We start from the raw sequence: 20,921 nt of genomic DNA, 5'->3' as shown, positions 1-20,921 counted from the left end.
CCTCCTGCCTTCTGGGCCCAGGAGAGGGGCGCCGTCACCAGGGTCCCTGTCCCCCTTCCCCGCCTCCCTCCAAGGCCCCTTTAAGACCGGGCTGGTCCCCTGCTCTCGGGGTTAACCCCTTTCTGCCCAGGTGGCCCCCCGGGCTCCCGCCGGGGGCGGAGGCAGAGGGGGAGCCGGGGGCGGGGAAAGGGTTGTCCGAAGTCTGGGAGGAGAGGAGGCCGGGGACCGGGGACCGAGAAGGCGGCTGCCGAGGAGCGAAGCCGGCAGAGGGGCCCCGCTGGGCCAGGCGGGCAGTGCCAAAGCCGGGGAGCCCAGGGCTGGGGGGAGGGCCGGGGACAGCCCGGCCCTGCCCCCTCCCCTGCAGGGCGCCCAGCAACTTCGGAGGAAAGTTTGGCCTCGGTGGCGCGGTGGGGCCGGAGGATGGGCAGGGCGCTGGCCTGGTGCTTGGTGCTGTGCTGCTGGGGGTGCGCGACCCCCGAGGGTGAGTGATGGGGGCCCTCGGGCCGGGCCACCCACCCAGGGACAAGGGAAGTGGAGAGAGGAGGCGGGGGATGGATGGCAGGTGGCGGGGTGCTGGGCTGGCTTAGGGAGTTTCCTTGGGACAACGGAGAGCGGACTCGGAGAGAGGAGAGGGGGAAACAGAGACTGGGAACTATCGAGACCGCAGGGAAGAGACGAGGCAGAGAGGAACAGAAGGACAAGAAACAGAAACTGGGAGGGCCCAGGCGGGAGAAATGGAGGAGCCGGACAGGGGAATTTGAGGGAGGGAGCCCAAGGCAGAGGGGCTGAGCTGGGGGCTCAGGGAGGGCAGGCTGGGATCCCCACAGAGAAGCCCCAGGAGTGGCGGAATCCTGAGAGTCCCCTTTCCACTGTCAACCTCCCCACACCTGTCCGGGCTCCACTGAGGTCTGCTCCTCTCTGGGGAGCTTCTGCCTCCAGTTGTCACCCCTGTGGGGGGCTCCATTCTCTCTCTCTCTCTCTCTCTCTCTCTCTCTCTCTCTCTCTCTCTCTTCATTTCCCTGTCTTTCTCTTTCTTTCCTTGTAACCCAGGGGAACTTTATTACTGAGCTACATCCCCATCCGTTTTTATTTTTCATTTTGAGAGAGGGTCTTGCCAAATTCCTCCATAAATTGTGGAGGCTGGCCTTGAACTTGTGATCCTCCTGCCTCAGCCTCCCAAGTTACTGGGATTACAGGTGTGAGCCACGATGCCCAGCTTCTCCATGTTCTCTAAGTCAGTGTCTGTCTTACCTGTCTGTCTCTCTCTCTCTCTCTCTCTCTTCTCAGTCTCTCTCTGTGACTCTCCCCTCTTTTCCCCTCTTGAGGGGTATTTCTTCATTTCTGTCTCTGTCTTTCCATCTCTCTCTTTCTCTCTCCCATCTCTCTTCCTGGCCCCTTTTCTTCCCCTGTATCCACCAGCCTGATCTGTGAAGTCTCTAGAGACCCTTGGGGCAGGCACTGGCCCCTGCCAGGCAACCCAGGGCGTGGGAGGCTGCCAGATCCCGGGCCTCCTTCCCAACGGAGGGATGGAGGCTGGACCTCAGTCCCCTGGGAAAACTCCCATCCTCCCCCAAGCCTAGGCCCTCCACCCCCTTCTGAGGTCACTCTACAACTATGTGGGCCTAAAGGCCTGGCGGGGTCCTGGCAGCCAGTGGGCAGGCAGAGACAGGGTGAAACTGTGGAGCTGGAGGGAATTAGGGGTTCCTAAACTCCTAAATTCCCATTTCCCCATAGGAGCAAAGGCTGAGGCTGATAATCCCTTTGTGGGGAGTCCAGGGAACATCACTGGTGCCCGAGGAATGGTGGGGACCCTTCGGTGTGAGCTCCAGGTTCAGGGGGAGCCCCCGGAGGTGACCTGGCTTCAGAATGGACAGATCCTAGAGCTGGCAGACAGCACCCAAACCCAGGTGCCCCTGGGCGAAGACTGGGACGATGAATGGAAAGTGGTCAGCCAACTCAGGTGTGCAGTCACCCCTCCCCCTACAAGCCTCTCCCCACCTCCGTCTACACCCCCCTCCATCAAGCAGAGGATGAAGAGGCCCTTCCTGGGCTGGAATCCCAGCTTGACCACTTGCAGGCTGTGTGGCTTGAACTGGTGACTTGACCTCGGGGTTTCACTTTCTTCTTCTGTAAAATGAATTAAAAATAGTGTCTACTTCATCCTCCCTGTGAGTTTTCAGTCCAGGCCCCCTCCCAGTTCTGGTGACCTTTGCCAATGTTCAACTCTGACCCCCACCTCTCCATCCCTCCTCTTCTGCCAGAATCGAATCCCTGCAGCTTACAGATGCCGGACAGTACCAGTGTGCGGTGGCTCTGGGCGGACAGACCTTCATGTCCCAGCCTGGCTACATAGGGCTGGAAGGTGAGTCCTTGGGTCATAGGTTCTGAGGGATCAGAGGGTGCTGGGGGACTCAAGGCCCCTGGGGACATACAGCCTAGGAATGTCAGAGATCTTCAGAGGTCAGGAAACTGTGAGTCCACAATTATGGGGGAGCAGGTTTGAGGGACTATGATTATATGATCTTGGGGAGAAGACATCTTAGGAGTTGTTGGGTGTCCTGAGGGGCAGACATGCTTGGAGTAGGACATTCTGGGGTTAGGTAAGGAGTCAGAGGCAGGTGACTTAACTGTCTTTCCCATCTCCAGGGACCTCAGTTCCCCCATCAGTAAGATGAGATGAGGAGTTACACATTGTGGGAAAGAGAATCAGATATGCACCAACTATGTGTGTTGGTGCAAGCCTGTAATCCCAGCTACTCAGGAGACTGAGGCAGGAGGATTGCAATTTTGAGGCCAGCCTCAGCAGCCTAGCAAGATCCTGTCTCAGAAAATTTAAAAAAGGGCTGGGGATGTAGCCCAGAGTTAGACCACCCCTGGGTTCAATCCCCAGTGCATGCGCACACACATGTACACACAAAGGAAGGGAGGGAGGGAGGGAAAAGAAACATGAGGGGCTCAGGTATGTTGGGGGTCAGGCATAAGGGGAATCAGGTATTGGGCTTATGTATCCTGGGTCAGTCATCTAAAGGAGGCTCAGGTGTCCCGAGGATTCAGACATGGGGGTTGGCAAGAGACCCTGCAAGGTGAGTCTGATGTCCAAAGCCTCACTCACCATCTTAGAAGTGGCTCAGACACCTGGGAGGTTCAGAGGGATCCACCGCCCTCCCCACAGGCCTGCCTTACTTCCTGGAAGAGCCGGAAGACAGGATTGTGACAGCTAACACCCCCTTCAACTTGAGCTGCTGGGCCCAGGGACCCCCAGAACCTGTGAATCTACTTTGGCTCCAGGATGCTGTCCCCCTGAGCCTGGACATGGCCCACAGCCCCCAGCACAACCTGCATGTCCCAGGTGAGTGTGGGAACACGGGCCAGGTCAGTGGAGAAGCCGGGCGAGGTGGAGGTGGGGGCAAGACAGCCCTTCACATTCGGCCTCTGTGTATCTGCCCCCACTGTCCCCCATCTCGGTGTTCTGCCTCTGTCTCCTTGTCTCTCTCTTGTGCCTCCCTCTGCCTCTTTCTGTGCCTTCTCCAGCTCCCTGCTTCTCTGTGCCTATCTCACTGTTTCTCTGAGCACATGTCTTTCTGTCTGTCTCTCTGCCTCTCCCTCTGTTCACCCCTGCCTCTCTCTGAATAGCATTCTTTGTCCTGGGTTTCCTCTGAGCTGTTCTGTGGTCCAAGTGTGTGGGTCTGGTGCCCCTTTGTCAGCCCTTGACCCAAGCAGGCCACCGGAACCAATGTCCCCTCCTGTCTTGCACCCCCCACACACACAACCTGTCCACCTCCAGCCCTGAAGAGCCCTGATGACCTTGGTCAAGGGGAAGAGATCTTTTTGAAGAAGAAGGAAGGGGAAATGGGAGATAGAGAAAGTTAATTACAAAGAGACAGAATGAGAGATGCAAGGAGAGATAAGAGTTCACAGAGATGAGCCAAGATGGAGAAAGTCAGGACAAGTGGTGGAAAGCCCTCCTTCTGGGTGACCCTCTCCTGCATCACACAGAAGGGGCATCTTGCTGGGGGTCACATGGCAGTCAGAGGCAGAACTGGGGGAACTTGGATATGGGCTTCCCCCTTATGGAGGGAGGAGAGACAGGCACACAGATGGGTCAGCTCAGTCAGGGGAGGCACTTCCCTAGGCCAACCTGCTGCTTCCCTCTGTGGGGTGAGGAGTGGTCTCTGGGGTGAAGGAGGTGTCACATTCTCAGCATTCCTGAGGCCCTGAGTGTGCAAGGAAGCTGTGGTGACCATGCTGGCCCCCCAGAGAGGTGACTCGGCCCATGGCTCAAGTGGCGGGTAGGGGCCTGAGTCAGCCTGGCAGGACCTGGGAGAGGCTTAGGGAGACAGAGAGAGGGAGGGAGAGAGGGAGGGAGGAGAGGTATGAGAGGGTCTTGTGTGTATCAGTGTGCAGCTATGAGGACAGACACCTACACTGAGTGGTGTGTCCATCCCTCTTTGTGTTTCTGTGTTCACAGCTGTTGAGACTGTGTGCATGGAGTGCGGGGAGGGCTGTAAGTGTGTTTTGTGGCTTTTGTGCACACTCTCTGTGTGGATGTGATAGTGTCTGCTCACAGGTGTGCATCTATAGGTGTGAGTGCGTCCTGGTGTGGGCTTCTGTCCCCCTGTGGAATCAGGATGTGTTGGGGGATAAGTTGGTGTGTTTCCTATTGGCTGTTATAGATGCAGGTCCATGGATGTCTCTGTATGTCAGAGGGTAAGTGGGCTGTCATGAGTCTGTCACCACTAAGTCCTAGGTCTGAGATCTACTTCCATCTGGTCTCCCTGCATGTATTGATTGGCCCAGCTGCCTCTTGGGGGCTGAATCCAGGGTACCCTCCAGCCAGTGTGCATCTGCACACCTGTGCCAACCGTGTGTCCGCCGCAGTGTCTCCCTCCTTGCGCATCTATAACAGGCCTTTGCGTCTGCACAACTCTTTTTCGTAACACCCTTCATCTCCATGGATGTGAAGCAACCTGAATGTGTCTGGCTATTTTGGCACAGATGAAGGTGTGGCTGTGGGGCTGGAGGTGGGGGCAGGTCAATCTCTCCCTCTCCAGCCTCAGTGTGCTTGTTGTCTGGAGTGTGTATCTCAATACCCAGGGAGGTTGGTGTTCCAAAGCGCCGAACCCCACATATATTCTGTTGTTAGATGTTTGTGATTAATGTGTGCACATGTGCTTGTGTGTTTATGTTTGTCCTAACGTTGACTCATTTGTGTATGTGCGTCAGTATCAGCCCCTGTGTGTTTATGAGTAAGTCACTGTGCGTTTGTGTCACTGAGTGTTTGGGACAAGCATCAGCCCTGGGAATCCGAGTAGCTTAGCCAATGTTGAGTTTTTTGTGTATGCCTGAGCGCTAAAAACGGCCCCTGTGTGTTAGGCGTGATTCATTGTGTGTGGGGGGGGGAGGTGCCTTGTCTAGGAATTTTGTCAGTTTGTCCCTACTCAGGGTGTGTCCTCTTTCTCCTTCCATCCTTCTCCTTCCCTCGGAAAAGGATTGGAGGGGGGGAGCAAAGAGGGAGGCAGTACATCTGGAAAGCACATCTGGAGTAGGAAAGAGCCTGCTGGTGGGGAGGGGGGTCCCAGACCCCTTGGTCCCTCCTGTCTCCCTCCCTCAAGGTGCAGCCACTGGGGCCTGGAAAGAGGGGTCCCCGGCCAGGCCCCCAGGCCAGCCGGAAGTGCCGGGGTGGGGGGGCGCCCCGGTGACTCACGCGGGGGCAGGAATGCTGCGGTCGGAACTGGACCCGGCTCCAGAACCCCCTCGCCCGGAGCTGCTCATCCACCCGCCAGCTCCTGCGCCCTGACTCTGGCGGCCCCCACGTGCCAGGTGGCTGGAGCCGACCCAGCTCCCCCGCCCGGCCGCTGGGCTGTCTTGTTCCTCTCGATGGCGGGGGCGGCGGGGGCGGCGGGGGCCCGGGCACCTGACCTTGGCCGGGACGGCAACTGGGCAGCCGCCGCGGGGCGCTTCCCTGCCCACCCCCTTCCGGCCTCTGTGACTTTCCCCTAATCCACTCCCTCTGCTGACGGAAAAAAGGAAACTTTGTGTCTGGGGACAGAGGCCGCCCTCCAGAGCGGACCCGAGGGTGGGAACTGGTGGGAACGGACGCACGCACGCAGCCACCCGGAGCTCAGCAGGACAGCTGTCCCCAGAGCCGCTGAGCCACGCACACACCCACGCAGACAGCACACCGAAGAGCAGGCTGGAAACTTGGTCCTCTGCACATCCTGCCCCCCACCCCCGACATTGTGCATCTGTGTGTGTTGTATAGCTGCGCACTGGGTATCCATGTGTTTGTGTGTCTTTATGTGTGCACATGTTTATGGGTAACAGTGACAGGTATGTGTGCCTGTGCACACAAAGGTGCCTACAAGTGTAGAGACATTGAACAGTTGTTCAAGACACGTTAACTTCCTAACCCACAGAATTATGCGGTACTTGTCCACATACATACTCAGAAATGCTCATGTGTTCACTGTTGTACACACAAATTCATTCACTCAACAAACATTTATGGAGCACCTATTGTGTGCTGGCCACCCTGACAGCAGGGAACAAAACAACACAACTAGCCAGGCACCATGGTGCATGCCTGTAACTCCAGTGGCTCAGGAGGCTGAGGCAGGAGGATCACAAGTTCAAAGCCAGCCTCAGCAGCATAGCAAGACCCTGACTCAAAATAAAAAGGGCTGGGGATGCGGTTCAGTGGTTAAGCACCTCTGAGTACCTCAATTCCTGGTACCAAAAAAAAAAAAAAAACAACCCCAAAACCCACACACAACCTGCCTCCCTGGAGCTGACATTCTCGCAGGGGAGACCCACAATGAGCAGGACACTTGGCAACATGCAAAGCCATGGAGCAGAATAACAGGTATCATTTCAGAATCAAATGAAGGAAGGAGGGAGGGGGGCATATGGACCTGTGGGAAGACTGTTTCAAGCGAGTACTGTTTCCAGGGCAGGAACACGCTTCCCAGGTGTGTATTCCAGAAACACCAGAGGCCAGTGATCAGACTGAGCAAGGAGAAGGGGGTGGACAGGAGGCCCACTTACCAATGAACAAACACTTGTCTGTGTGCACACAGCCACATCCTAAGCATGTGTCTGTCTTGTGTATATACCTCCACGTCCGTCTAAATCAGTTTGTGCATGTATATGAGTGTGTGTATTTGTGTCTGTGTGTGCCTGCCTGTGTGTGTGTTTCTGTGTGTCTGGTTGTCATTGTTTTTGCAGTATTGGGATTGAACTTGGGGCGTTTTACCACTGAACTACACCCCCAGGCTTTTTATTTTTTATTTCGAGACAGGGTCTTTCTAAATTGCTGAGGGCCTCCCTAAGTTGCTGAGGCTGGCCTCAAACTTGCGATCCTCCTGCCTCAGGCTCCTGAGTCACTGGCATTACAGGCATGTGGCACCATGCCCAGCTGTTTTTGTGTGTTTGAATGTGTCGTGGGAGTATGGATGAGGAGGCGTGCTTCTGTGTGTACCTCTGTGTGCGTCTTAGTATGTATGTTCCTATCTGGGTGTGACAGAGCAAGTGTGTGAGCCATGTGAATCCCTGGGGGGGGGGGCTGAAGCCCACAGCCTGTCCCTGTGTTTGTGGGTGGAGTCTGTGTTCCTAATGCATAGCTCTGCCCTCCCCACACTCCCTCTGCTTGCAAATGCCCGTCAGGTTGGCACTGGCCAGGCTGGGTGAGGTAGGGTGGCTTGGCATGGTCGAGTCTCTCTTCCCAGATCTGACACTGGGCTCCTCTCCCATGTGATTCCCTAGGCCTGAACAAGACATCTTCTTTCTCCTGCGAAGCCCATAATGCCAAGGGGGTCACCACATCCCGCACAGCCACCATCACAGGTGACAGAAAAGGGACCTGGGGAGCTGGGTGTCTGAGGGAGGGGTTGAGGCCAGGAGTCCGAGCAGGAGGCAGAGGGCAGCGTTGGCAGCTTTGGGTAAAGATCCCCAGGGTCAGTCTCTCCCCTTGTCTGTCCACAGTGCTTCCCCAGCGGCCCCGTGACCTCCACCTGATTTCCCGCCAGCCCACAGAGCTGGAGGTGGCTTGGACCCCAGGCCTGAGTGGCATCTACCCTCTCACTCATTGCACCCTACAGGTGAGATTCCCTGAGCTTGGTCACCTCAATCTCAGGCTTCTTTCTACCCAGTATTTTCCTCCCCCAGCCCTTCCAGGCCACTGGTGTATTGAAAGGAAATAGAGTCCTGGGTTCAAATCCTGACTCCACTCCCTGCTGACATTCTTCCAGGGGAGACCCACAATGAGCAGGACAAGTCAATTAACCTCTTGTGAGCTTGGGCAAGTCACTTAACCTCTCTGGGTCTCCATTCTCTCATCTATAATACAAGCATAATGGTAGCACCCACCTGATAGGCTCATGGTGAGACTCCAATAGAGAGAAAGCAAGTAACCAACTTAAACTAGTATCTGGAACAAAGGAGATGCCTCATGAACTATTAGCCATTTTTGTTGTTTTTAGCCAGGTTGGAGCTGGTCTGTCACCCCTGGATACCCACAACTCTGAGCTTTCCCAACTCAGCCCTGACCCCTCTGGGTCATCACTGTCTGGGGTGTATCATGGCCTGTGGGTTCTGGGAGGGTCAGAGTTGTCAGTCACCCTGGCTCCTCCTTATTGCCCAACACAGGCCAATCACAGAGCAGGAACATTTGTTAGAAGAATATGCGACAATAGAGATGAGCTAGACCCAGTTGCTGCCCTGAAGTTGCTCCTACTCTAGAGTAAGGAAAACACAGGTGCAAATGCAGACAAGTCACCAGCACTGTAAACACAGGCCTGCTGCTGGTCTGACTTTCCCTGAGGTTCAGAAGTTGGAGATGAGGGTTGGATGGTGGCTGCCAGACGACAGTAGTCAATGATGACCCACTGAAAGACAGCTGTGTGCTGGGCCTTGTGCTATGGCTTCATGCACACCCCCTCATGTGTTTGTGAAGGAGGGTCTGTGGATATACCCATTTTCCAGATGAAGAAACTGAGGCTCAGAGATGTTAAGCAACTCACCCAAGGTCACAGGCAGAAAGTGGCAGAGGCAGGATTCAAACCCTGTCTCTCTAATCCCAAATGATGCTGTGTAGCCAGTACCTGATTATTTGGGAATTGCCTGCCTGTCTTCTTTCTTGCACTGCTCTGGGCCCAGCCTTTTCTTCGTGCCATTTTAACCCGGGAAGTGAGCAGCTGTTCATCTTGCCCTTTTCAAGGTAAGGAACTGGGGCCACAGAGGGAATGTGACCCCGCCCCCACGCCCATGCCCACGGCTAGAAGGATGAAGCTATGATTCAGTGCCATAGGGCAGCCCAACATGGGAGACCTCGAAGGCCAGGTCAGCCATTAGCTGCATCCCCACCCACATCCATCAAGTGTCCCCAGGAAAGCAGAAGTGTGTCCTCTTCCCTCTCCAGGTCTCACTTCCTGCTGTGCTCAGGCTGGGGCTGAATGGCTCTGGGGGAGGGCCATGGCCATCCCAGGAAAAAGAGAAGTAGGAGTGGGTCTGGCTGCTGAGCCCCTCTCCCCTTTGTCCTGGCACAGCTTCCTCTTCCCTCTGTCACGGTGGGTCAGAGAGCAGGCATGGGGACAGCCTCTCCCTCCTGCTACTCACCATCGGCCTGCCTCGTCCCTGGGTCTCCCGGCGGTGCCATCTTCCCCTGGGAGGACTGTGTGACTTTGGACAGGCTCCCAAACCCCTCTGGATCTCAGCTTTCTCATCAGTAGAATGGGAATGAGAACAGAGAAGTCAGTGGGTTCATCCAGGAAGGTGCTGAACGGGGAGCCTGATCCCTCCATGGTACCAAGAAATGCAGAGCACTTGCCTTGCATGATCAAGGCCCTAGGTTCCATTCCCAGCACCAGAAAAGGGAAAAGAGAAATGCTGCTGTTGCTATTATGATATTCAGACCTGTTCGACGTGCATTGTGTCATTAGACTTTACACCCTGGCAAGTAGAGACTCAGGGGCCCATTTTCTAGAGACAGAAACTAATTCAGAGAAGTTAAGACATTCACCTTTTGTCAAACAGCAAATAATGTCCAAGGCAGGACGTAAGACCCAAGGAATCTGGCTTCAGGGCTCACATCCTTAAGCAGGGGCCTGGGTAGATGTACGAAGAACCTGTAGAGCTGTGCAGGGTGTGCAGTGCTGGACACTTGCTGCCAGACAGCCTCCCACACACATCCAATCACAGTGACAAGCACATTGTGTGCACAGGTCATCTCCTGAATGCCTGTATGCATCCAGTCAACCTGCAAATTGCCACTGTTACACGTTTTTTTTTTTTTTTTTTTTCCCTCCAGTATTATTAGGAATTGTTGTTTTACCACTGAGCCACATCCCCAGCCCACTTTATTTTTTTATTTTGGACAAGATCTCCCTAAGTTGCTGAGGCTGGCCTTGAACTTGTGATCCTCCTGCCTCAGCCTCCCAAGTGGCTGGGATTACAGGCGTGCATCAGTGCACCCAGCTAGTTCAAGATAACTTTTTAAAAATCAGGGAATTCTCCAGGCTTGGTGGTATGCACTTGTAATCCCAGCAACTTGGGAGGTAGAGGCAGGAGGATCGTGAGTTCAAAGCCAGCCTCAGCAACTTAACAAGGCCCTACGCAATTTAGTGAGAACCTGTCTCTAAATAAAAAAATAAAAAGGCCTGGGGAAGTGGCTCAATGGTTAAGCCCGCTTGGTTCAATCCCTGGTACCAAAAACAAAAACAAAACAGGGAATTCAGCTCTAGAAGCTTAGAACGGGACCTCAAATCTGCTCATTTTCCAGATAAGGAAACTGAGGCTCAGAAAGGGAAAGAGTCTTGAAGAGTCTTAGCAGAGGTGGCTTTTGACAGAGCCACATCATCTACCTCCATGGTTTCTTTGCTTTGCTAATCTAGGTGTCCATATTGTCCCAGATGGAGCTGCAACACACACACACACACACACACACACACTCACACCCTTGCAAAGTTGTGTGGTTGTGCTAGGATGCCACGGTTGAGAGGGGCGTGACTGCTGTGCGTGATTGCGTGGGCGTCCTGGCCTCACCCCTTTCCCTCTCCTTAGGCTGTGCTGTCAGACGACAGGGTGGGTGTCTGGCTGGGAGAGCCGGACCCCCCGGAGGAGCCCCTCATCTTGCAGGCATCTGTGCCCCCCCACCAGCTTCGGTTGAGCAGACTCCACCCTCACACCCCTTATCATATCCGGGTGTCCTGCACCAGCAGCCAGGGCCCCTCACCCTGGACCCACTGGCTCCCCGTGGAGACACCAGAGGGAGGTAAGAGGGTTGGGGAGGGACATGGCCCCGCCCACTAGACTTTGCTTGCACCAGTTCCCCCAGAGCGTCCCCTCTCACCCCCTTGCCCCACATGGCCTCAGTCTCCCTCCTGTCCAGTGCCTGACCCCTCGGCACTGCCCACTGGCATCTCTCCCAGATCTCTGCCCTGTGCTTCCGCTCACAGGAGGCTTGCTCGGGTTGCCTGCGCGTGTACCCTGTGCTCCCTGCCTCCAATTCCTGGGAACAGGGGCGGGGGTCAGAAAGAGGTGGGGGTGCCAGCTTCCCCTCTTCCCTGTCCTCCAGTGCCCCTGGGTCCCCCTGAGAACGTTAGCGCCATGCGGAATGGGAGCCAGGCCCTCGTGTGTTGGCAGGAGCCAAGGGCGCCCCTGCAGGGCACCCTGTTAGGGTACCGGCTGGCGTATCGAGGCCAGGACACCCCAGAGGTGGGTGCTGCTGGCTGGGCGTGGGTGGAATGGTTGGGGGAGGAGGGAGATGGGAAGAAGGCAGACCCTTGCGCGGCTTAAAACTACAGAGATACCACACTTGGTGCAGAACATTCTGGGCAGCAAAAGGAGATCCAAGGCAGAGATTAGGGAATGGCTATATATGACCCAATGCAAAAGCATTTCAGTATTCTAACAGTTTTACAGCCAGTAGCCATATGGCCTTTTGAGGAAGAGGCATATTTTCCTAATTTGCACAAAGGTACTACCTGAGTTCGTAATACCCCGGGTGGTGGAGGCAGATAGGATGGGAATTGGAAGGAGTTAGAGAGATGAACGTGAAAATCCAGTTCTTCACATTGACTGAGCAGTGCCATGCACCTAGCACGGTGCTAAGGAATCCAGGACATGGTAGAGAGTTAGCAGATAAAAGTCTCTGCCTGACGCAGCTAATGTTCCACTGGCCAGGGGTAAGGAGGGAAGAGAGGGCTTGGAGAAAGAGATGGAGTTGAGGCCAAGTGTGCAGTCCTGAGTTGGGGGCCTGGGTTCTGCTCTAATGCCACTTCTGACCTCCTAGGTGCTAATGGATGTAGGGCTAAAGCAAGAGGTGACCCTGGAACTGCGGGGGGACGGGGCTGTGCCTAACCTGACGGTGTCTGTGGCAGCCTACACCGCTGCTGGGGATGGGCCCTGGAGCCTCCCTGTGCCCCTGGAACCCTGGCGCCCAGGTAACTACAAAGCCATGCTCAGCCCCCCTGCAATCTACCCACAAGGACCTCGCCTCTCCTTGATGGCCTTGACTTGCTCCCTGTACGTTTTGTGTTTGTGTTACCCCAGCCGAGTCCCATTGGAAGCCTCCCTCACTCCCTCATGCGAGCCCTCTCTGAGCATGTCTCCCCTCTGTCCTTTCTCCTCACAGGGCAAGGACAGCCAATCCACCAGCTGGGTAAGGGCTTTTGTACCTCTTCTTCCCTCCGTCCCCTCAACACCCAGTGAGGGGTCAGTCACCACTCATGTACTCTTGACACATTCTCTTCATGTTTCTTAAACTCATTACTTGAACCCTCTGCTTTTTGGGTTTGTGTGGTCCTTGATGGAGGTGTCTAGAATGGCCCAGCGCTTTGTAGGTACTTGGTGAATGGTAGATGGATGGATGGATGATGGATAAATGGATGGATGGATGGATGGATGAGTGGATGGGTGGACAGATGGATGGATGGATGAACAGATGGACAGATGGATGGTTGGACAGATGGACGGATGGGTGGATGGATGGATGAGTGGACAGATGGGTGGGTGGATGGTGGTTGAATGGATGGGTGGGTGGGTATATGGAAAGTGAATGAGTACTTGGATAGGTGAATGAAGGCATGGGCAGGTTGAAGAAAGGATAGGTGGCAGGATAAGTGAGTAAATGAATGGCTGTGTGGGTGGGTGGATTAGTAGAGGAAGGATAGAGAGTGGATGGGTATATGGATGGATGAATGGATGCATGGGCAGATCAAAGGATAGATGTTTGGATGAGTGAGTAAATGAATAGATGCATGGATTGGTGGGTGGGTAGGTGGATGGATGGATGCATGCATGGATAGATGGATGGATGAGTGGATAGATGGATGGATGGTGCATGGATGGATGGATGGATGGATGGACAGAAGGATGGACCAATGGATGGATGAATGGGGTGTCCTCCATACATCCATCCTCTCAAATATTTCTCCAATGATTCTTGAACATTCCTCCTACATGTATTGTACCCTGACACTAATACAGTCCACCATCTGTAAGTCAACTCACTATCCTTGAACACTCTCTCACGCCTTTCCATATTTCTTCACACATTCTTTCCACACGCACTCCACCCTCCTTCTATATCCCATCATGTTCCTTCCCTCCTTACACACACCTCCCGAGCCCATGACACATCTTCTCCTCTCATTCACGAGCTCTGTAAACCTGGAACCCACTCACCATGTATTCCATGTTGCAAACACTGGAAAACTTACAACCCACAGTTCATCCCACGCTCCTTAGATGTCACCCCCTCACCCCCACCAATCTGAACCCATTTTAACACACACACATACGCACACACAGAAATTCTTGACTAATCCTTCCGCCCTTTTACACACCTGTCCCATCCTACTCACATGCCATGATCACTGTGCCCTCCACTCACGCTGAAGTTACATCCTCAAAAATCAAGGCTCCTTCCTTGTGTCAAAAACTAACAGCTGGCTGGGCGCAGTGGCACATGCCTGTAATCCTAGCAGTTTAGGAGGCTGAGACAGGACGATTGTGGGTTCAAAGCCAGCCTCAGCAATTTAGTGAGGCACTAAGCAACTCAGTGAGACCCTGTCTCTGAATAAAATATGAAAAAGGGTTGGTTAAGTGCCCCTGAGTTCAATCCCAGTACCAAAACAAAAACAAAAACAAAAAAAAACCTAACAGCTGGGGCTGGGGCTGGGGCTCAGTGGTAGAGCACTTGCCTAACACGTGTGAGGCACTGGGTTCAATTCTCAGCACCACATAAGAAAAAAATAAAATAAAGTTCCATGAACAACTAAAAAAAATACATATATAAAAAACTAACAGCTGTCCCCCTGTGCGCACTCACCACACCCCTTTGCTCACTCATTTCACTCTTATTCTCGCTTTCTGTACTCACTCTGAACACTATTCAGAGATGTTCCCTAGTTTTCTGTCCCCATACTCCTTCCGCACGCCCTGCACACACCTCTCGCACTATCCTGTGCTACAGGAATTCTCTTCCCCACTCACCTGTTCTCTACCCCCAAGCCCAGCATCTTGCACCACCATCACACACACACACCCCTGGACTGCTTCAGATTTGCCATGTCCATCCGTGTCCATCCGTCCCTCCTTGCATCCTTGCAGCCCATTCTGGATGCATCTGTCTTCCCCTCGCACTCATTGCACTAATTACACATTCCTCAAGAACTCATCCTACTCTAAGTTCACCCATCCTGCAAGTTTCTCACTCTTTGTGCTTAACAGACATACCGTGTCCATTGCATGCCCCGCCCAGCCCCGCTTAGCCCCGCCTAGCAGTGTTCCTGGGTTTGCAGGTGTCTCCATCCCTTGCAAGGACATCCACAGCTTTGTCCATGCCTCCTGCCTTCCTCCCACATCCCATCCTTGGGTCCCAGGGAGCTGGATCCAGGACCTCAGCCATGACCTGTCCCCCATACCTCCTGACAGTGAGTGAACCCCCAGCTCCTGCCTTCTCGTGGCGCTGGTGGTATGTACTGCTGGGAGCAATTGTGGCTGCTGCCTGTGTCCTCATCTTGGCCCTGTTCCTTGTCCACCAGCGAAAGAAGGAGACCCGCTATGGGTGAGTTAGCGCTCCATGGGGAGGCTTCTGTGGACTGGAGGCTTCTATGGACTGAAGCTGGGAGGCCGGGAGGCCAGTGAGGAGGCTGGTGTGGGAAGAGAGAGGACCAAGAATCGGAACAAGAGCCAGGAGGCCTGGGGGATGGATGGAGGGCCGAAGGGAGCAGTCCAAGATGTGCTCAGCAGACGCTGGAGCACAGGGACAGAGGGCTCGGGTCTGGGATGGTGCCTGCTTTAGCCACTGGTGGAAGGAGTGGGGTCCGCATGATTTACAGGTTTCTCCCCATTTCCCCAGAGAGGTGTTTGAGCCAACAGGGGAGAGAGGTGAACTCGTAGTCAGGTACCGTGCGCGCAAGTCCTACAGTCGCCGGACCACCGAAGCCACCCGTAAGTAGACTCTGTGCTTCCCTGCGCTGGCCTGGAACTAAAATAACCATAGAGAACTGGGTATTCAGAGCTTCTGTAGGTGAGTGAGAGAAGAATCTCTGAAGGCCTTTGGATACTGGAGTGTTAGAACAACAGTCCCTGAGCGGAATTGTGGAACCATACGGAGCTTTGGGCTAATAGAATCTTAGACACAGTTGGTCTTCAAATCACCAGACCTCAGAGCCATAAGATCTTGGAATAATGTGGGCATGGTGATGATAATGATGAAGAGTGTGACAGTGAAAATGATGAGCTGGTGATAGGGACAGTGCTGGAGGTGATGATGGTAAGGACCGTGAGGAGACGTGATGGTGATGGTGATATGACAGCCTAGCCTAGCACGTCCTATGTGACAGGTGCCACTCAAAGGATTCTACACATATCGCCCCCTTGATCCTAACAACCACTCAAGGACATGGGTACTTACCTGTGGGGAAATGGTGGCACAGAATGGTTAAATAAGTGACTCAAAGCCACACAGCTTGTAAGTTGGATAGCTGGGATTTGAACCCAGATTGTTGCGCTCTGAAGTCTGTATACATAACTACCATGCTGTGCAGCCTCTTAGACTCATAGAATGTTAGGGAGATAGAATCGATTTTGGCCTGAAAAATGATGTGCTCATCACTATTCTTGTTAAGAGTCTGTAAACAAGTCAAAATAACACCTGGCATTTTGCCAGGGGAATGTTAAAGTTCATAAACAAGTCTGGATGGTGCCTGGCAAAATGCCAGAGGGAGTGGTTTGAGAAGTAACAAAAGCGAGCCATTAAGTGTGGAGATTCCTTATTGGTTGACTGATGTAACTAGTTTATGCTAATTAGATAAGCTGTGTGGAATGTATAAATACTGCTCCTGTCCTGCAATAAACGGCTCCTACTCCTGCTGTATCAATCTGCACAAGTCGTTCGTCACCCCCCGGTTATTTTGCTGCAGCCGGAATTCCGGCAATTCTATTGGTGAAAATCATAGAATCATAGCTTATAGAACTTTCTGAGGACCATAGAGGTCACAGCTAATGAGGGACAGAGGGAGGTCTTGATCTCACACACAGCTGCAGGCCCCAGGGGGATGTTTGGAAAGGGCTGGGAAAGACATTTATCTAAGAGGAGAAGGAAGAAGAAGAGACAGAATTGCAGTAATTTAACGGAATAGTACACAGAGGCAGTTCCTAAAGTGTGATTCTGGTCCCTTGGGGTCCCTGAGACCTAGCAGGGGGCCTGGGGTCAAAACAGTTTTCATAATAATACCAAGATGTCATTTGCCCTTTTGCATGCTCCTCTGGTGAACATTCAAGGGCGTTTTCCTGAGGCTCCCTGACCTGCTGTGATGTCCTCAATTGCTGATGGATGAGTGCTTGTGTGTTCCTGTGTCTTAAAAATCTATCAGTTTTAGCCGGGGATGCACGCCTGTGATCCCAGTGGCTTGGGAGGTTGAGGCAGGAGGATCACAAGTTCAAGGTCAGCCTTAGCAACTTAGCGAGGCCCTAAGCAACTCAGCGAGGCCCTAAGCAACTTAGCGAGACTCTTTCTCAAAATAAAGTATAAAAAGGGCTGGGAATGTGGCTCAGAGCTAAGCACCCCTGAATTCAATCCCCAGTACCAAAAAAAAAGAAAGAAAGTGGATGCCCCAGGAAAACAGGTCATGTCCTATTCTTGACCTGAGTGTTGGTTTTACAGTGATGTTCACAATGAATTTGTGAAAATCCATTGAGCTGCTCACTTAAAATTTATGTGCGGATTATACTTCAATAAAAAGAAATAATTAAAAAATAATGTTTAATATCGATTTACCAAATATTTTCATATCTCTTATAAATTTTAGTTGAATATTATGTCTGGTGTGCTACCTGATAATGTCTTTTATATGAGGACTTATTTGCTTATTTACTTTGTGATGGGCACATAATGATTGTACTTATGGGGTGCCGGGGAAACTTGGAGACAGGTGTGCAATGTGGAGTGTTGAAGTCAAGATAATTACCATTGTCATCTCCTGAACATTTGCCATTTCTTTGTGCTGGGAATTTCTGAATTCCTCTTTAAAAGAAATAATTGGGGGGTGGTATTAGGGATTGAATTCAGGGGCCCTTGATCACTGAGCTACAATCCCAGTCCTATTTTGTATTTTATTTAGAGACAGGTTCTCAATGAGTTGCTTAGCATCTCGCTTTTGCTGAGGCTGGCTTTGAACTCGTAATCCTCCTGCCTCAGCCTCCCGAACTGCTGGGATTACAGGAGTGCCCCATCTCGCCCAGCTAAAAGAAATATTTTTAATAACTGGTACAGCAGAGCAATTGTGGTACACACCGGAGCAAAATTGTGGCCACATTTTACTCCCATAGTTGCCACTGTGGGGTGTCGTCAGAGGAGCTGGGCTGGGGAGGCGGGATGTCCAGGGCAGTAGCTAATTCTGAATCAAAGCAGAAGTAGTTCAGTGTCTCAACCAAGGGCACATCCCTGCTGGCGAGGGCCACCTGGAGGGCAGCCCACTCCATGGCTCCGCCCACCCTCCCTGCAGTGAACAGCCTGGGCATCAGCGAGGAGCTGAAGGAGAAGCTGCGGGACGTGATGGTGGACCGGCATAAGGTGGCCCTGGGGAAGACCCTGGGAGAAGGTGAGTCCTCCCTATGCACGCATCTCCTGAACCCTGGGGTCTTTCAATTCCCCGCCCCCACCCAGCTCCAGGAAATACAGTCCCCATGCCCCCACCACTCCCCCAGGTCAGTGTCTTCCTCCCGCCCTCCACAGGGGAGTTCGGAGCTGTGATGGAGGGCCAGCTCAACCAGGACGACTCCATCCTCAAGGTGGCTGTGAAGACCATGAAGAGTGAGTCTGAGCATGCGTGTGCACACCTGGGGACGCCCATCCCCGATGCCAGGCCCCTTCCCTGTGCCCCAGGAGAGCAGAAAAGTCAGTGTTTATAGCCGGGGAATGGAGCTCCTGCCAGGTACTTCAATAGAAAGAATCCAACCTGGGGACATTACTCCCGCAGCCGAGGAAGGGCTGGAGGAACGGCTGGAGCAGGGAGGCAAGCTGGACATCAGCAGCAGCAGCTGGACGTCACGTCCACCCCTAGGCCTGAAGGGCTGAGGGAGGAAGGGTGTTACCAGAGCCGTGGCCGGGAGCATCCGGAAGAAGATGGGAACACAGAGTTAGGGGCCGCCTGTGGGAGCTGTAAACACAGGGGACAGACAGCTTCCACCAAGGGGATTCAAGGAGCAGAAAGAGCGAGAACTGTGCTGGTTCCTCCCCGTCTCCCTCCCCCTGCCAGTTGGCAAACCCCAGCAGGGAATCCCTTCCGTGGGAGCCTGGGAAATGCAGTTTTAGGATCGTCCCTTTGTGACCCATAGGTAGCAGAGCACAGGCAGGTCCAGGTCAGCTGGATGCTTCCTTTACCAGCTGTGCGATCTTAGGCTAGGGACTGCCTCTCTGAGCTTCCCTCGTCTGAGGGAAGACAGCAAGGTGCCCGGCTGCCTGGGTTGGAACTCTGCCTGTTGGTTTCTAAGTCACGTGAGCCCTTCAGGCAGGTTTCTTAAACTTTTGGGGCCTTGGTCTCCTCATCTTTTAAATGGGGCGATGAGTTAGAACATCTGTTTGATGGAAATCAGATGATGACGATGATGGTGATGGTGACAATGACGATGATAATGACAACAATGATAGGAGGAGGAGGGAAGGATGACCCACCCCCTTTCACCTGATCTTCTCCCCCAAGTTGCCATCTGCACAAGATCAGAGCTGGAGGATTTCCTGAGTGAAGCCGTGTGCATGAAGGAATTCGACCACCCCAACGTCATGAGGCTCATTGGTGAGTGACGGAGGGACCCATTCCCACGAGGCCAACCCGAGGGAAGAGCCCTCCTTCTGGTACTAGAAAGGTCAGTCTCCAGGCTCCCCGCTCCCTGCGCCTTTAGGATCAACGCATCCCCCCTCCTCTTCTCCCTCAGCTTGGAATGTGACCTCTGACCATTCCCAGAAATAGCTGAGGTCCCCAGGAGGGCTCCGGAAACATCCCTGGGAACTCTGTTAGAAATGGCTTCTCTGAAGCTCCTGTCCTTGCTACCCACCCCCCAAACATATGGAGGCAAGATTTGAGGGGGAGGCAGAAGAGGATGCGGCCCGCTAGGAGGAGGTCTTGGCTTCCCCTCCTGTCCAGTGGGAGTGACAGGAGCTTCCTGGGGGGGTGGCGCCCAGGCGTCTGTTTCCAAGGTTCCGAACGAGAAGGCTTTCCAGCACCTGTGGTCATCTTGCCATTCATGAAACACGGAGACCTGCACAGTTTTCTCCTTTATTCTCGGCTTGGGGACCAGCCAGTGGTAAGGGGCATTTAATCCTCCAGGCCTCAAGTATTCATGGAACACCTACCTAGCAGGTACCCAGCACTGCTCACACCCCGGGGAAGATCACTGTGACCCCGAGCCTGCCCTCACGGAGCCTGTCTTCCAGCGGGAAGACCAGGCAATAAACAAGCTGAGGAACACATAACCAAGATAACTTAGGTGCTAGGCAGGAAATGCAGAAGAATGAATGATAAGGAGTCCAGTGAATGGATTCAGTTAGACTGGGAAGGCCTCAGCTAAAGAGGTGGCCTTGAAGGAAGAGTGGGCTTGTGGGGCACAGGGTGATTGGACAGGAAGCAGACCAAGCCAGGGCTCAGTGTGGGCACAGGCTCAGTCGTGAGAACAAGCCTGGTTTGAAGACCAGGAAAGAGACACATCGTATATGTGGAGGCGAGAACAGTAGGAGATCCTAGAGAAAGGCAGGAGCAGATTCTATAGGGCCCCGTAGGCTATGGAAAGGGGTTGGGTTTAATTCTCAAAGCCATGGGGAAATCACTGGGGCAGAGTAAGGCATGCACGGGAAGGGAAGGAGGAATGAGAGGAGACCGACCTTGGGGACTGCGATGACCTCCCTCTCCCCCATCTTGGCCCCCAGTTCCTGCCCACTCAGATGCTGGTGAAGTTCATGGCAGACATTGCCAGTGGCATGGAGTATCTGAGTACCAAGCGATTCATACACCGGGACCTGGCCGCCAGGAACTGCATGTAAGGTCAAGCCTTTGGGGATCCTCACCTTCCTCAGAGAGCTCCCACCCTCCTTCCTAGGATGAAAGAGGGCGGGACCCTTCAGGGAAGGTCAGAAATCAAGACCCATTTAGAAAAGTCAGCAAGGGCCAAGCATGGTGGTGAGTCCAGGAATCCCAGAGACTCAGGAGGCTGAGGCAAGAGGATCGCAAGTTTGAGGCCTCAGCAATTTAGTGAGACCCTGTCTCAAAATAAGAAATAAAAGGGGACGTGCTGGGGATGTGGCTCAGTGGTAGAGTACCTCTGGGTTCAATCCTCATCTCTGCAAAAAAGAAAAAAGGAAAGGTCATCGAGGGAGTCTGGGAAGGCTTCCTCAACCAGGGACACCTGAGTTGATATCTTGAAGA

General features: G+C 53.6%; 1 protein-coding gene across 2 annotated transcripts in view; it reads left to right on the top strand.

The window, feature by feature from the left end:
- The first annotated feature begins 224 nt into the window (after positions 1 to 224).
- The window catches only part of Axl (AXL receptor tyrosine kinase), a 29,103-nt gene continuing 8,406 nt past the window's right edge, over positions 225 to 20,921 (top strand). Inside the window, exons 1-17 of one of the 2 annotated variants that reach the window (XM_027920645.2) lie at positions 225 to 481; positions 1,735 to 1,960; positions 2,262 to 2,362; positions 3,173 to 3,349; positions 7,762 to 7,842; positions 7,981 to 8,096; positions 11,056 to 11,266; positions 11,570 to 11,709; positions 12,287 to 12,437; positions 12,629 to 12,655; positions 14,932 to 15,064; positions 15,359 to 15,450; positions 18,009 to 18,104; positions 18,239 to 18,316; positions 19,206 to 19,298; positions 19,685 to 19,806; positions 20,426 to 20,535. In XM_027920645.2, coding sequence (XP_027776446.1) covers positions 421 to 481; positions 1,735 to 1,960; positions 2,262 to 2,362; positions 3,173 to 3,349; positions 7,762 to 7,842; positions 7,981 to 8,096; positions 11,056 to 11,266; positions 11,570 to 11,709; positions 12,287 to 12,437; positions 12,629 to 12,655; positions 14,932 to 15,064; positions 15,359 to 15,450; positions 18,009 to 18,104; positions 18,239 to 18,316; positions 19,206 to 19,298; positions 19,685 to 19,806; positions 20,426 to 20,535 — 2,015 coding nt within the window. In that variant the 5' untranslated portion in view covers positions 225 to 420. The remainder of the gene's footprint in view (positions 482 to 1,734; positions 1,961 to 2,261; positions 2,363 to 3,172; positions 3,350 to 7,761; positions 7,843 to 7,980; positions 8,097 to 11,055; positions 11,267 to 11,569; positions 11,710 to 12,286; positions 12,438 to 12,628; positions 12,656 to 14,931; positions 15,065 to 15,358; positions 15,451 to 18,008; positions 18,105 to 18,238; positions 18,317 to 19,205; positions 19,299 to 19,684; positions 19,807 to 20,425; positions 20,536 to 20,921) is intronic. The other variant, XM_027920646.2, reaches the window with a different exon arrangement.

This window comes from Marmota flaviventris, chromosome 18 (genome assembly GCF_047511675.1).
Source record: "Marmota flaviventris isolate mMarFla1 chromosome 18, mMarFla1.hap1, whole genome shotgun sequence".
Lineage (NCBI taxonomy): Eukaryota > Metazoa > Chordata > Mammalia > Rodentia > Sciuridae > Marmota > Marmota flaviventris.
The sequence above is the reverse complement of the archived record's forward strand: the minus strand, read 5'-3'. Positions and strand labels throughout refer to the sequence as shown.